The 12,015-nt window shown below is 37.4% G+C and overlaps 1 protein-coding gene across 1 annotated transcript in view; it reads left to right on the top strand.

Moving 5' to 3' along the window:
* Positions 1-12,015, top strand: part of LOC140753851 (kinesin-like protein unc-104) — a 67,301-nt gene that overhangs the window by 52,983 nt on the left and 2,303 nt on the right. The window contains exons 26-38 of the mRNA XM_073088655.1: positions 648-746; positions 1,404-1,613; positions 2,158-2,296; positions 2,763-2,883; positions 3,292-3,394; positions 4,144-4,318; positions 4,892-5,004; positions 7,819-7,947; positions 8,336-8,471; positions 8,992-9,115; positions 9,839-10,025; positions 10,728-10,864; positions 11,423-11,524. Of these exons, the coding sequence (XP_072944756.1) occupies positions 648-746; positions 1,404-1,613; positions 2,158-2,296; positions 2,763-2,883; positions 3,292-3,394; positions 4,144-4,318; positions 4,892-5,004; positions 7,819-7,947; positions 8,336-8,471; positions 8,992-9,115; positions 9,839-10,025; positions 10,728-10,864; positions 11,423-11,524 (1,775 nt within the window). The remainder of the gene's footprint in view (positions 1-647; positions 747-1,403; positions 1,614-2,157; positions 2,297-2,762; positions 2,884-3,291; positions 3,395-4,143; positions 4,319-4,891; positions 5,005-7,818; positions 7,948-8,335; positions 8,472-8,991; positions 9,116-9,838; positions 10,026-10,727; positions 10,865-11,422; positions 11,525-12,015) is intronic.

Here is a 12,015-nt window from a genome sequence, read left to right as displayed (position 1 = left end):
TCTGAGGGAAGTTTGGAGTTTAGTGCTTATTGCTTAAATTGAGGGTAATTATTAAGCTATTAGGTATAGCCCAGAAGCCTCTAGTAAAGCTTAACGTAAAATTAATAACATAACATAAGTACCTACACTTATTAAAAGTAACCTGATGACGACTCGCGTGGCGGAGCGGCCGCCATACCGGTCTGACGCGCAAAGGGTCCCGGGTTCGATCCCCGGCCAGATAGGCATATCTAATTGATGAATTTAGATTTCGTTTGTGTATTTGTCTATGTGTGTGTCCATAGCACCCACGACACAGGGAATCCTAGTGTGGGGCTGTGAGTGTAGAAACCGTTAAAAAGTAACCGTTGTCCGGGTGTATACATTACTGTATATAGATTCTTAGGAACTCGTTACGATTTCATTAGAAATATGCCGACTAGCTCATGCTAAGAAATTATTTACTCAAAAAAGTGCATATTATGAGATCTGCAGCAGTCGCAGACGTGTCTCAATATATCTTATATTACAATAATTTATGTAACAATTAACGCTCCACGCCTTTATTTTTTTAATTACCTCATTTATCTATTTTTATTTTATTAAACATTAATGATCTTTAAATTATGATTTACTTACGATTTTAAAAATTTACTATTTTTTTGCAGATCACTGTACCCGTGACGAAATCATTTGTGGAATACATCAAGACTCAGCCGATCGTGTTCGAAGTGTTCGGACACTACCAACAACACCCTCTGCACAAGGTACATAATGTTAGTAAATAGGTATTTATTATCTTCATTATAGTAAAGTATCGTAATGTAGCATGAAAGTGTCATAGTTTAATGTTTGAAAGCTTAATTATAATATTATAAATATCACAGAAATATGTAGAATACATATAATTTCGAATTAGAAAGTAGATTGAATTATTTTAGAATATTAATTCCACTGTATATGGTAGTATACATAAAAATGCTATGAGGGCTAGCCTTTGAGGGCTAATATTGTTAATCTTTTTGTATGATGCATGTTGATATTTTACTTTCATTTTGAAAAAAGTTATAATTTGCAATAATGTTGTATTTTATTAAAATTCGTCATATGGTCGTAATAGCGTTTTATGTCAAAGTAAATAGTAGCATAGTAGTCAAATACAAATAATTATAATTTGTCGATTAAAATTCGTGTTATGTGTTAGTGTTAGGATAGCATGCGCAACGTGCAAAACTTGTAAAAGTATACAAATACTGTATTGTAACGCGTAAATATTGTATAATGTGTGTCACGCATACACGCCAGGCGTGTGTTACATACGTGCGTCACAAAATAATAATGTCAAATTTGTGTGTCACGTATCACGCATGCAACATGCATCACGCGTGTTACAAACGAATCTCACTTACCTATCCTGTGTCCAGGACGCGAAACAAGAGCTCTGCGCCGGTCGGGCTCCACCCCGCCGCATGCTGCCCCCGTCTCTGCCGATCTCGGCGCCGGTGCGGAGCCCCAAGTGGGGCGCGGCGAGCGCTCCGCCCCCCTGCTGCTCGTCGCACCTGCACTCCAAGCACGACCTGCTCGTGTGGTTCGAGATCTGCGAGCTCGCGCCCAACGGCGAATACGTGCCCGCTGTGAGATTTCATTGACTCATACTAATTTTTGTTTTTATTTTCCTTTTGGTTACAGTTGTGACGGATTAAATAATTGTGTTCTCGAATGACATCTTCAATAAATTTGAAAAAAAAGAAACACTACTTTAAAGCTGAATGTCGGAACAGGATGGCTAAATTTGTTATTTTTATGTATGCAAACCAATGTTTTTGTTACTTCTCATTTCTCAGGATAATGTCACATATGAGCACTTCAAGAAATATTTTATAACTTACAATAATTAACTGCTTTCGTATACTAATGTCATACAGTTTAACTATGCTAAATCAAACAGCATTTTATATCTTATAACGGCGAATTTCAAATTCACTCTTAAATTATTCTATTACTACCTACCTTCATACTTAATATTTTTCCAGTTTCTTCTTGTTCTTCCCTTTGTCAAATGGCATTTTATTGTTTAACGAATTCTGAAGACAAAATATAAAAACGGAATTAAATATAAACCCTTACAATTTCTCTAGCAGGAGTTATTTACATAAACATTTCACCTATCCTCTGTAGGTGGTGGAGCACAGCGACGAGCTGCCGTGCCGCGGCGTGTTCCTGCTGCACCAGGGCATCCAGCGCCGCATCCGCATCACCATCCTGCACGAGCCCTCCTCCGACCTGCACTGGAGCGACGTGCGCGAACTCGTCATTGGTGAGACACTCGTTTTTTTATGTAACGCATTCTTTTTTATAATATAGGAGTAGCAGACGAGCATGCAGTTCATCTGTCTGTAAGTGGCTGTAACCTTTCATGGACATCTGTAATCAAACCCGGACAGGATTAGATTCCTATTTCAGGTCGGTCACAAATACGCTGCTACTTCTCAGGACTAAGTTGAAAAACCTCAGAAGATTATGTCTCCTTTGCCATAATTTTGTGTAGCTGTGGTGCGGCCGGAGTCGAAACACTTCAAGTTATACCTCTTACGCTAATTTCAGTCCTCCTTCCCACACTCTCTTTCAACATCTCACTTATTCTCTGTCTTTCCCTACATCTTTAAAATAATCGATGTGTGCGAGAGTATATTGCAATTTTATCACAACTTATTTGTGTGAAATGTTACAATGTTTTAAACGCTATCTACAGAGAAATCTTCACATTTAATAACTTGTTTTAGGACGCATTCGCAACACGCCGGAGGCCAACGAAGACACTACTGATGGAGACGAAGACGGAGCTTTGTCTCTTGGACTATTCCCCGGCGAACGACCCACACTCGATGACCGCGCTGTATTTAGGTAGTAGAATAATACAGTTTTTTTAATATTACATGTGTAGTAACAGGTTATCTATTTTTTTTTAACTTTTTTAATAGTTTATAGGAGCTCATTTTGAGATTTAGCAATGTGCATATTTTAGATTTCAATTTTAATAAATATAATACGAGTTTCACTCTCAGGTAGAAGCTACGAATCTAGTAAAACTGGGATGACTTCACGTCACACAATCTGACGATCGGTTCTTCGCCGTAATCAATCCATTGACACCGTATAAACTAGTAATTTCAAAATTATTTTAGTGAGCCATTATTTTTGTATAATTTCCTAAGTAAAAAAGATATAAAAAAATTATTAGGTGCAGTACAACGAAACATAGTCTTTAAGTAGTTATGACGTTTAGTGTTATATTTACGTGTATGTTATTAGGTTCGAGGCGGCCTGGGACAGCAGTCTCCACGGCTCCCCGCTGCTCAACCGTGTCAGCGCTAACGGAGAGGTCGTGTACATTACACTCAGCGCTTATCTCGAGGTAAGATTCGCTTATTTATCTGTTTTATGAATTAAAAGTTTATTGGACTTGAATATATTATATTCAAGAAAAATGTTGATTTTAAAATTGATTTGGATCGAAGTTTGAAGATTATATCTACAAAGATTATAGAGGACTACATGTTCGGTTTCTTATAAAATGATTTTTAATTTGTTTTATTGTTGCTCTGGAAATATTTTGGCGATTAAATATATGAAAATAAAATGACATTTTTCGGGCATTTCAGATCGATTAATTAGTAATTATTAATTAGTATCGATTAAAAAGATCGATATTTTTGTTTCGAAAAATCGATTAGTCAATTAGTTCAATTATAGATCTCAGATTGGCATCATGTCGTTAATTTACTAAGAATCTTTTTCCTGTCACTTGAATTCACTTCTGGATGTGTGTTCTACCCTCACGCGTGAATGGTCGTGGCACCCGTGACAGAAAAACTACCTATCTATAAAACGATAGGACGCAAGTGGTACATATGCGGACCAGATCCCGCACAAACCCTTGTGACCAGAAACAGACCCTCAAAATGTGTTTCGTTATCCTTCAGTTGGATAGGAAACGACAGGACGCAAGTGGTACGCATGCGGACCGGAATCGCACAAACACAAATCCTTTTGACAGGAAAGAGGCGCTTATATATAATATGTGTTTTGTTTTCGCCAAATCCGCACAAACACAAACCCGCATGACAAAAAAGAGACCCTAATAATGTTATCATTATCGTCCAGTTGGAGAACTGCGGCCGGCCAGCGATAGTGACGAAGGACCTGTCGGTGGTGGTGGTGGGGCGCGACGCGCGCACCGGCCGCTCGCTGCGCCGCGCGCTGTTCGGCTCGCGGGCCGCGCGCGCCGACCACCTCACCGGCGTGTACGAGCTGAGTCTGCACCGCGCGCTTGAGCCCGGTACGTAAGGGTGTAAACGCATGGAGCGTTTTGCCGCATTCGTGCGTAAGCAAGGAAAACGGCCGTGACGACGATACGCATGGGCTGCTAGCTTCGTCGCGTGCTCGAAGCCGTTGCGATTGTCTATTTATAATTACGTGGTTTTTATATTACGGTTATTATTATGGTAACTTGCCTCAACTTGTTAAGACACGGCGTATTAAGTATTCGCCATCACATTATTCTGTCGAAATTAAAACTATGGGATTACAGCCGCCGCTGAGAGACGGACAGAGCCTAATATGACATAAAATACAAATACACCATCCATTTTCTTTAAAAAATTTAATCTTATTTTTCTACATCAAAACATAAAAAGAGTTACACGATTACAAGATAACTTAACAGTTTACACGATAAAAAATGAGAATACTAAATGACACGTTACCTGTTTAGACGAATCCAACGACACCTCATACGTTAACATTCAATCTACAAGGCGTGCCAAAGAATGAGACATACACACAAATACATACGCTCGAAAAACAATATCCCTTCAGCACTTTCATAAAAACTTTTTTTTTATATCCCCAGGTGTCCAACGCCGCCAGCGCCGTGTGCTGGACACGAGTGGCACCTACGTCCGCGGAGAGGAGAATCTGCACGGTTGGAGACCGCGCGGCGACTCGCTCATCTTCGACCACCAGGTGACCACTCACTCACACGTACTAGGCACCACACATCCAAATAATAATAAAAAAACAAAACGTTAGAATTAGGCATAATATAACGTCAGAGTAAGGCTGTAAATGATGATGCAAAATAATAAAAAAAAATCGACAATGACAGCTGTCACTTGTCAAATGTTAAGAAATTATCAACTGCTGGAAAGATAAAAATAGATTAGAAAATAACAAGGGACATACTGGAGGATAGTAATTTAAATATTACTTTCATCATTTATGAAACTGTTTCATTTCTTATTTACTATGATACTTTAGTAAACCTATACTTAAGTAAGCTTAAATGTTGAAAATATATTCTATCTTAATTTTACTATTGACAAACATATTCTTTCTAATAAGATTGAAACTGTTTTTATGTAATGTGCTTATCGGTAACAGACATTAAAGTACAAAGTAAATCCTAATACTTACTACGATTGAGTTGGTTAATGTTGCTATGCTGTAAAAATGTCTTGTCTTGGCTATTATCGTTGTATTGACGAAGTTATACTTCTTTACGTTTTTTAAGAATAGTGGTCGAATTAGGTTGAAAAAGGACTTAAAATATAGTTAATATTATCATATAATATACTTATGTAGTTAAATTTTAGAAATTTATTACTTTTAGTGTCATACTTATTTATGCTTTTGGCCTTATATTTATTTCTTATGTAAGTAGATTATATAGTATTTTTAAATACACTTTATGACGTCTATAGAAGGATTTTATTAAACATATTTTGAAAAACAATCTAATACACAGCTTTAATTTAAAGAAGTATAACTTCTGACGCGCGTAGATAAGTACATGCATCTAATTTGGTGTGTAGATTTCTAACTCAGTTCCTATGCAAACTTCTCATATATAGGTAAAGTCAAACTTTATGACCGCTTATGTAACTATACAAAGAAGTGTGTCAGTGGTGCCTACGGAGTAGAGCTACGAACTATTCTACGACTTTTCCAAGATACCGCCTCAAAAAAGGCACATTTACGAATAACTGTACAATATGTAACGACCATATTGAACCCCTTGCTAACCCACTAGATCTGAAATCAAATATATTAGGGCGGTCATAAAGTTTGTCGAAAATAATTCTTGTCTAGGTACATCACTAATTGAACATTTTCTCCTCGCAACAGAAACGTTTCTGGCGCAAACTGATGTTTGATTGGGCGCGGGACATAATCGATAGATTGCAGGTCCACAAATATGTTTCCTTAGCTATTTAGTATGTGCCGCATTCATTCATTCGATGTGTTTACTTACTATACCATGTTCATACTAAATAGCTATTGAAAAGTAATTTGTGTGCCACCGCGATATTATATCATCGCCGCTTCAATCAAAATTTATACACACTTATTATGTTTTCAAAGTCGCAACTGTATATTATATTGTGATAATTGCTTTGGTGTGGATTTATCATTAATTTAAGGACGCATCCACACTTTTCAAATTGGGGTTTTCTTGCTTTCTTCATGATAATTTTATTCATAATATTGATTACATGTTATCATTATGGTGTAGGCCTCAAAATTTTCTGCACCGTTAATTAATTATTGGTTTCCTTTTATAATGTAATTGTTGCTGCTATATTCACTTTAGTAGCAAGTGTATATATGTATATATTTTAACATACCTAGACATACTCATGTTTAAGTCTTTGGAAAAACTGCAAACGTCTACTTTTGCATTAGCTATTATTAATATTATATTTCAAATATCTATTACCTTTCTATTATCAACGGGGTGCAATAATTATTAGATAACTTTGCAACAACTATTTTAACTTTTCATACGTACAACGAATCCTCCATATTGCTTTTTTCACCGAAAAGAGCGCCGAATCTACCTGTCTAAATGACAACTAGTGCTGGACATCAACAGTAGTGATGTGTCTAACATAATGTAAGATATGCAATCTTAAGTATAGTTATGCTATTTATATATAAAAATGTGCCGATGCGTCCTCCATTCATTAGAAAAAGAAATGCATTTCTCTGCATTTTTCGTCGTTTTGTGATGTCATTTATAAATATGGAAATGTTTGGTGCACACGTTAATGTCCTACTTAATTATTATCGATGCATGATGTCCATGGTTTGTGATTTTTAATAATGTGTTTGGTTATGATGATAGTTACGTGATAGATTTATTTATATTTTTAATTTCAGTTATCAGTGTACCCAAATTTAGAAATGTTATTTTAAAAGTTATGTGAGCTCAATATTATAATTCCATGCGTGTGACCAAGCATGCCTCCAAATCAACCTTTAGTTTATTAACAGATTTGGGGTTTGATAAAAAGAAACAATATGGTTGCAATTTTATCATCTATATTTTTTAATTTTCATCGCTCCTTAGCAATCTATTATCTTCCACATTTTCTCGTATTATGGTCGTACCTATTATATATATTATATAGTTTAATTTCGTATTCTCACTTAAATTTTATAAATTCTCATTTAATCTCGCATCAATTTCATTCAATATTATGCTTTAGTGTTGTGTTCTTTAAGCCTTTCTTCTATCTGTTGTGTTCATTTTGTTTTTTTAGTTTAAATGAAAAAAATGTTTACAGTTAAAACTATAGGAATTATATCTAAAATATAATTCAAATAATTTTCACTTTTTTAGAATAACTTCGTCATGGAATAATTGGCTGACTAACTATTTATCTTTTAATTTTTAAAAATAATTCATTATTTTTAAAAAGTTGCAAAAAGTCTATAATGAAATGTTCTCCATCTATGCACATAAAAATAATGGGTAATATGTTATGTGTGTGACAGTGGGAGTTGGAGAAGATGACCCGGCTGGAGCAGGTGGGCCGCACGCGCCACTTCCTCGCGCTGCGCGAGCGCCTGCGCCACGGACACGAGAACACCGTCGCGCCCAACGACTTCACCAAGACGGAGAAGGTGGGTAGTATGCAGTGGGGGCTGGAGAAGATAAGCTTTAGCAATAATCCGGCGAGAGCAGGTAGTCACTGCTCGGTTGAGGTTCAAGACGGTTCTAGCGACTAGAACCAGTATAGCTAAATAATTGATCGATGATGATTTATGTCAGTTTAGAACGTAAGTAACTTTAGTATTTTCAATCCCTTCTTTGACTTATATGTAAATTATAATTGTGCAAACATCTCTATAACAATCAACATAAATGTGGGCTCTAACATACTGGGAAGCACTGAGCAATGACGATAACAATCTCATACAAAATCTGAATGTCTCTATGATCGAGTAGAGATCACTTATACCCTTTTATTAGACACGATTCTCCAACAAAAACATATTTTTTTGTACGCAGGAGGTATCGAACATGGCGGCCAAGGCAGCCGGCGAGAGCGCCCTAGCGCGCGAGGACGCGGGCGAGCCGTGGGAGATGACGCCCCGCGAGAAGGAACTCGCCACTAAATACATCAAGCTCATACAAGGCAACTATGGTAATGTATCACTCTCACTGTCATTAATGCCACAGTTTCTTTTATTAGAATACAAAAGAAATACAGAATACCATATTTAGGAATGATAGTATAAAAAGGCCTATTATATACAGTTAAATTTCACTCAAATCGAAATACATTTAATTGGGAAATTTAATACAATATTATAATTATCTTTTGTGGAACCTCCATATTATTAAGTTACTAAAATATATAAATACCCATCTTTGTGAGTAGCTTTTCTTCACTTGTATTAAACCATTAAACTATTGTTTTTATTGAAGATGAAGGAAATTGATAGCGACACTCTTAATACCAATTTCATTTTATAGTATTTCTATGAACATGCTAAAATTAACTCATTTTAACTCTATTTTCATTTAAGTCATATTAGCAGTATTATGCAAATTTGACCGTTCTCTATTTTATTATCAAAATAATAAGTTATTTAAAGTCCATGTATATACCACAAAAGTAGCTTGAACAAACGTCAAATAAGCTCGAGTATAATAACGCGTAGGCCGCATAGGCGCGGGCAAGGACGTGGAGGCGGCGTCGCCCGCCACGCCCGTCGACGAGGGCGTGTCCGCGGACATCTCCACGCCCAGCCTGCTCTCCTCAATACACAGCGCGAGCAGCTTCGAGTGAGTATACCTTGGTTTAAGCCCGCTCTACAATCTCACGAGAATCTCGCGAGAAAAGCGTACGTATCGGCTCCACATTCTCGTTTCTCATGCTTTTCTTGCGTTCCCGTGAGATTCTAGTGAGCATGTGGCTTTAGTAATTAGATAGAAATCTTGCCAAATGTCTTTTCTTATTATATAGGAGTAGTAGATGAGCATGTAGTTCACCTGATGGTAAGTGGCTTTTGACGCCTCTGGACAGCTGTAATCAACCCCAGGTAGGATTTCATATCCTACCTGAGGGAGGCCACAGATTCGCCGTTACACCTGAGGACTAAGGTAGAACGCTTATGGTGGAAAAATATGACGTCCATTACCACGCCCTTCAAACCAGAAAACAGCAGTGTTGAACACTTCTGTGGCGATGGTTCCGCCGGAGTAGAACCACAAAGATTTCTCCACCTTGAGACCAATGTAAAAATATGTTGTTTTTTCACTGTTTAAAAACTTATACTGTTTCTATAGACGCTGTATATGTTATGCGTCAATTTTAACCTATCATACGACAATGTTAGCCCTCCGTAGACTACGGAAAGGGTAATAATAATATTTAATACTCTTACGTACTCTAAAGAGTATATGCTGTTCTATTATTATTAATAATAAACCCTAACTTAACCTCCCCATACCTTTCGTACGGATGCAAAAAGAACAGTAACTAATCAAACCTCCCCACGCGTCCAGGCTGTGTTCCCCGGAGCGCGCGCTGCTGGAGAAGTCGATGGCGGCGTGGGGCGGCGGCGGCGCGGCGGCGGCGGGCGCGCTGTACGTGCCGGAGTGCGAGGAGGTGCGCGTGTCGGCCGCCGTGGCGCGCCGCGGACACCTCAACGTGCTGCAGCACGGCACGCACGGCTGGAAGAAGCGCTGGCTGGTCAGTGGCGAGAAACTCTTGAGCCCACTCGACATTCTCGCGAGAATCTCGCGAAAACGCGAGAAAAACCCGATTCGTATCGACTCCACGTTCTCATTTCTAGTGCTTTTCTCGTGTTCTCGCGAGAATGTGGAACGATCTTTATAATAATATGTTTAGCCAAGATAAAGAATACATCAATATACTGCACAACCTGGTTGTGGAATATCTCAACGTGCTGTAATAGGATTAAGTCCGTCAAATCATGAGTATGTCACATGGAAGGAGTTCATGTGTGTAGTTAGACACTTTTACAGAAAAATTGGAAAAGAACCGACATTTATGTTAGAATACAAGAGTTAAGATTAGGTTGTTCATATTTTCATGAATCATAGATAATCTCAATTCATTAATTTAAGAGTCATAGACAGGGTAGAACTTTAAATAAGGATTTAATAAAATAAATATCAAAACGTTCCTGACCCTTGAGCTACATGAGACTAACACTTATTTTAAACTGCTATGATATATATTGTTAATCTAACAAGTAGAATTCAATACATACATACAACCATACAACCATATTCAAAATCTTAACAAAGTCTTATAAACATATCCTTTAATAAATACCCTTTTGTGTTATCGTTTGTCGAACCACTAATTGAGTATTATACTTAACCGAAAAAGTCCATCTAATTTTGATTTGATTTGCGTGGTTTCCAGGTGGTCCGTCGGCCGTACGTGTTCATGTACCGCGACGAGCGCGACCCGCTGGAGCGCGCCGTCATCAACCTCGCCAACGCGCACGTCGAGTACTCCGAGGACCAGGAGCAGATGGTGCGCATGCCCAACACCTTCAGGTACGTCACACTTCAGCTTATTCCTAATATTTATATTTGGAGATAGGAGTAATATTGGAGAAGCAGACGAGCAAGCTGTCCCCCTGATGGTAAGTGACTACTGACTTCCTACCTGAGGTCGGCCACAGTTCCGTTATTCCTGAGAGCTAAAAAAATATGTCTCCCTTACCACATCATTACACTGAAACGCAGCAGAGCTTAACATCGCTGTTATAAGGTAAAAATAGGTGTGCCGGCGGTAGTGCCGCCAGAGTCGAACTACAAAGGGTTCTACCACCTTTAAACCTCATTATTTATCAGTTTTTCTTGTTATATTATAGTTTATTATCTCTCTCTTTCTCTTACGCTCTCATCTCTTTAAGTCGATCCGTGTCTTCTATCCTTTTCTATCTTTTATAATCTTTTAATATCTTTCTTGTCTTATAAGATACCTATAAACTATACGAGATATAGGTATACCTATAAACTAGTATAAACTGATAAATTGAACAAGCTGAAGTTTAGAAAATCACTCCCTTATCTCTTAAAAACTTTCAAATCTTGAATTGTTATCTCCAGCGTGGTGAGCAAGGAGCGCGGCTACCTGCTGCAGACCCTGGGTGACAAGGAAGTCCATGACTGGCTCTACGCAATCAATCCACTGCTCGCCGGACAGATCAGGTGAGCACCACTAACACTTGATAACTGACTCTACTTATTACTCACTTCATAAACCTTTCTCAATTACTAGGCTCTCATAGAATGTAGATTCTTCTTAGTCGAAAAAAGCCTAAATCAACTGAATTAAATTATTTTAGAAACATATTAAATTGCATTAAATATTAACTAAATATGACTCGAAATAGTTTCTTACTTCAAAATAGTGTTGCTTTTTTCTATTAACTATTAATTGCACTATTATTTGCACTGAATCTTGCTTAGAAATAAATTAAAATATATATCTTTAAACCTTTAAGTTTTTTTTCCATATAACAATATAAATAGAATCGTAAAACTGAATTCTAATATGTTGCTCAATGATTTTAGTGCAATATGTAATTATTATATTATTATTAATATATTTTCTGTGTATCGTTGAATGGTTAAATTTCAGTTTCAGTTCAGCTATATTCTCGTAGGTATTGTATGCGTGGAGTTGTGCATGAGCTGTC

The sequence above is a fragment of the Epargyreus clarus genome, unplaced genomic scaffold (genome assembly GCF_041222505.1).
Source record: "Epargyreus clarus isolate Ecla_fem2 unplaced genomic scaffold, WU_Ecla_fem_2.2 ptg000027l, whole genome shotgun sequence".
Classification (NCBI taxonomy): domain Eukaryota; kingdom Metazoa; phylum Arthropoda; class Insecta; order Lepidoptera; family Hesperiidae; genus Epargyreus; species Epargyreus clarus.
This window is presented reverse-complemented; position numbering and strand designations above follow the sequence as displayed.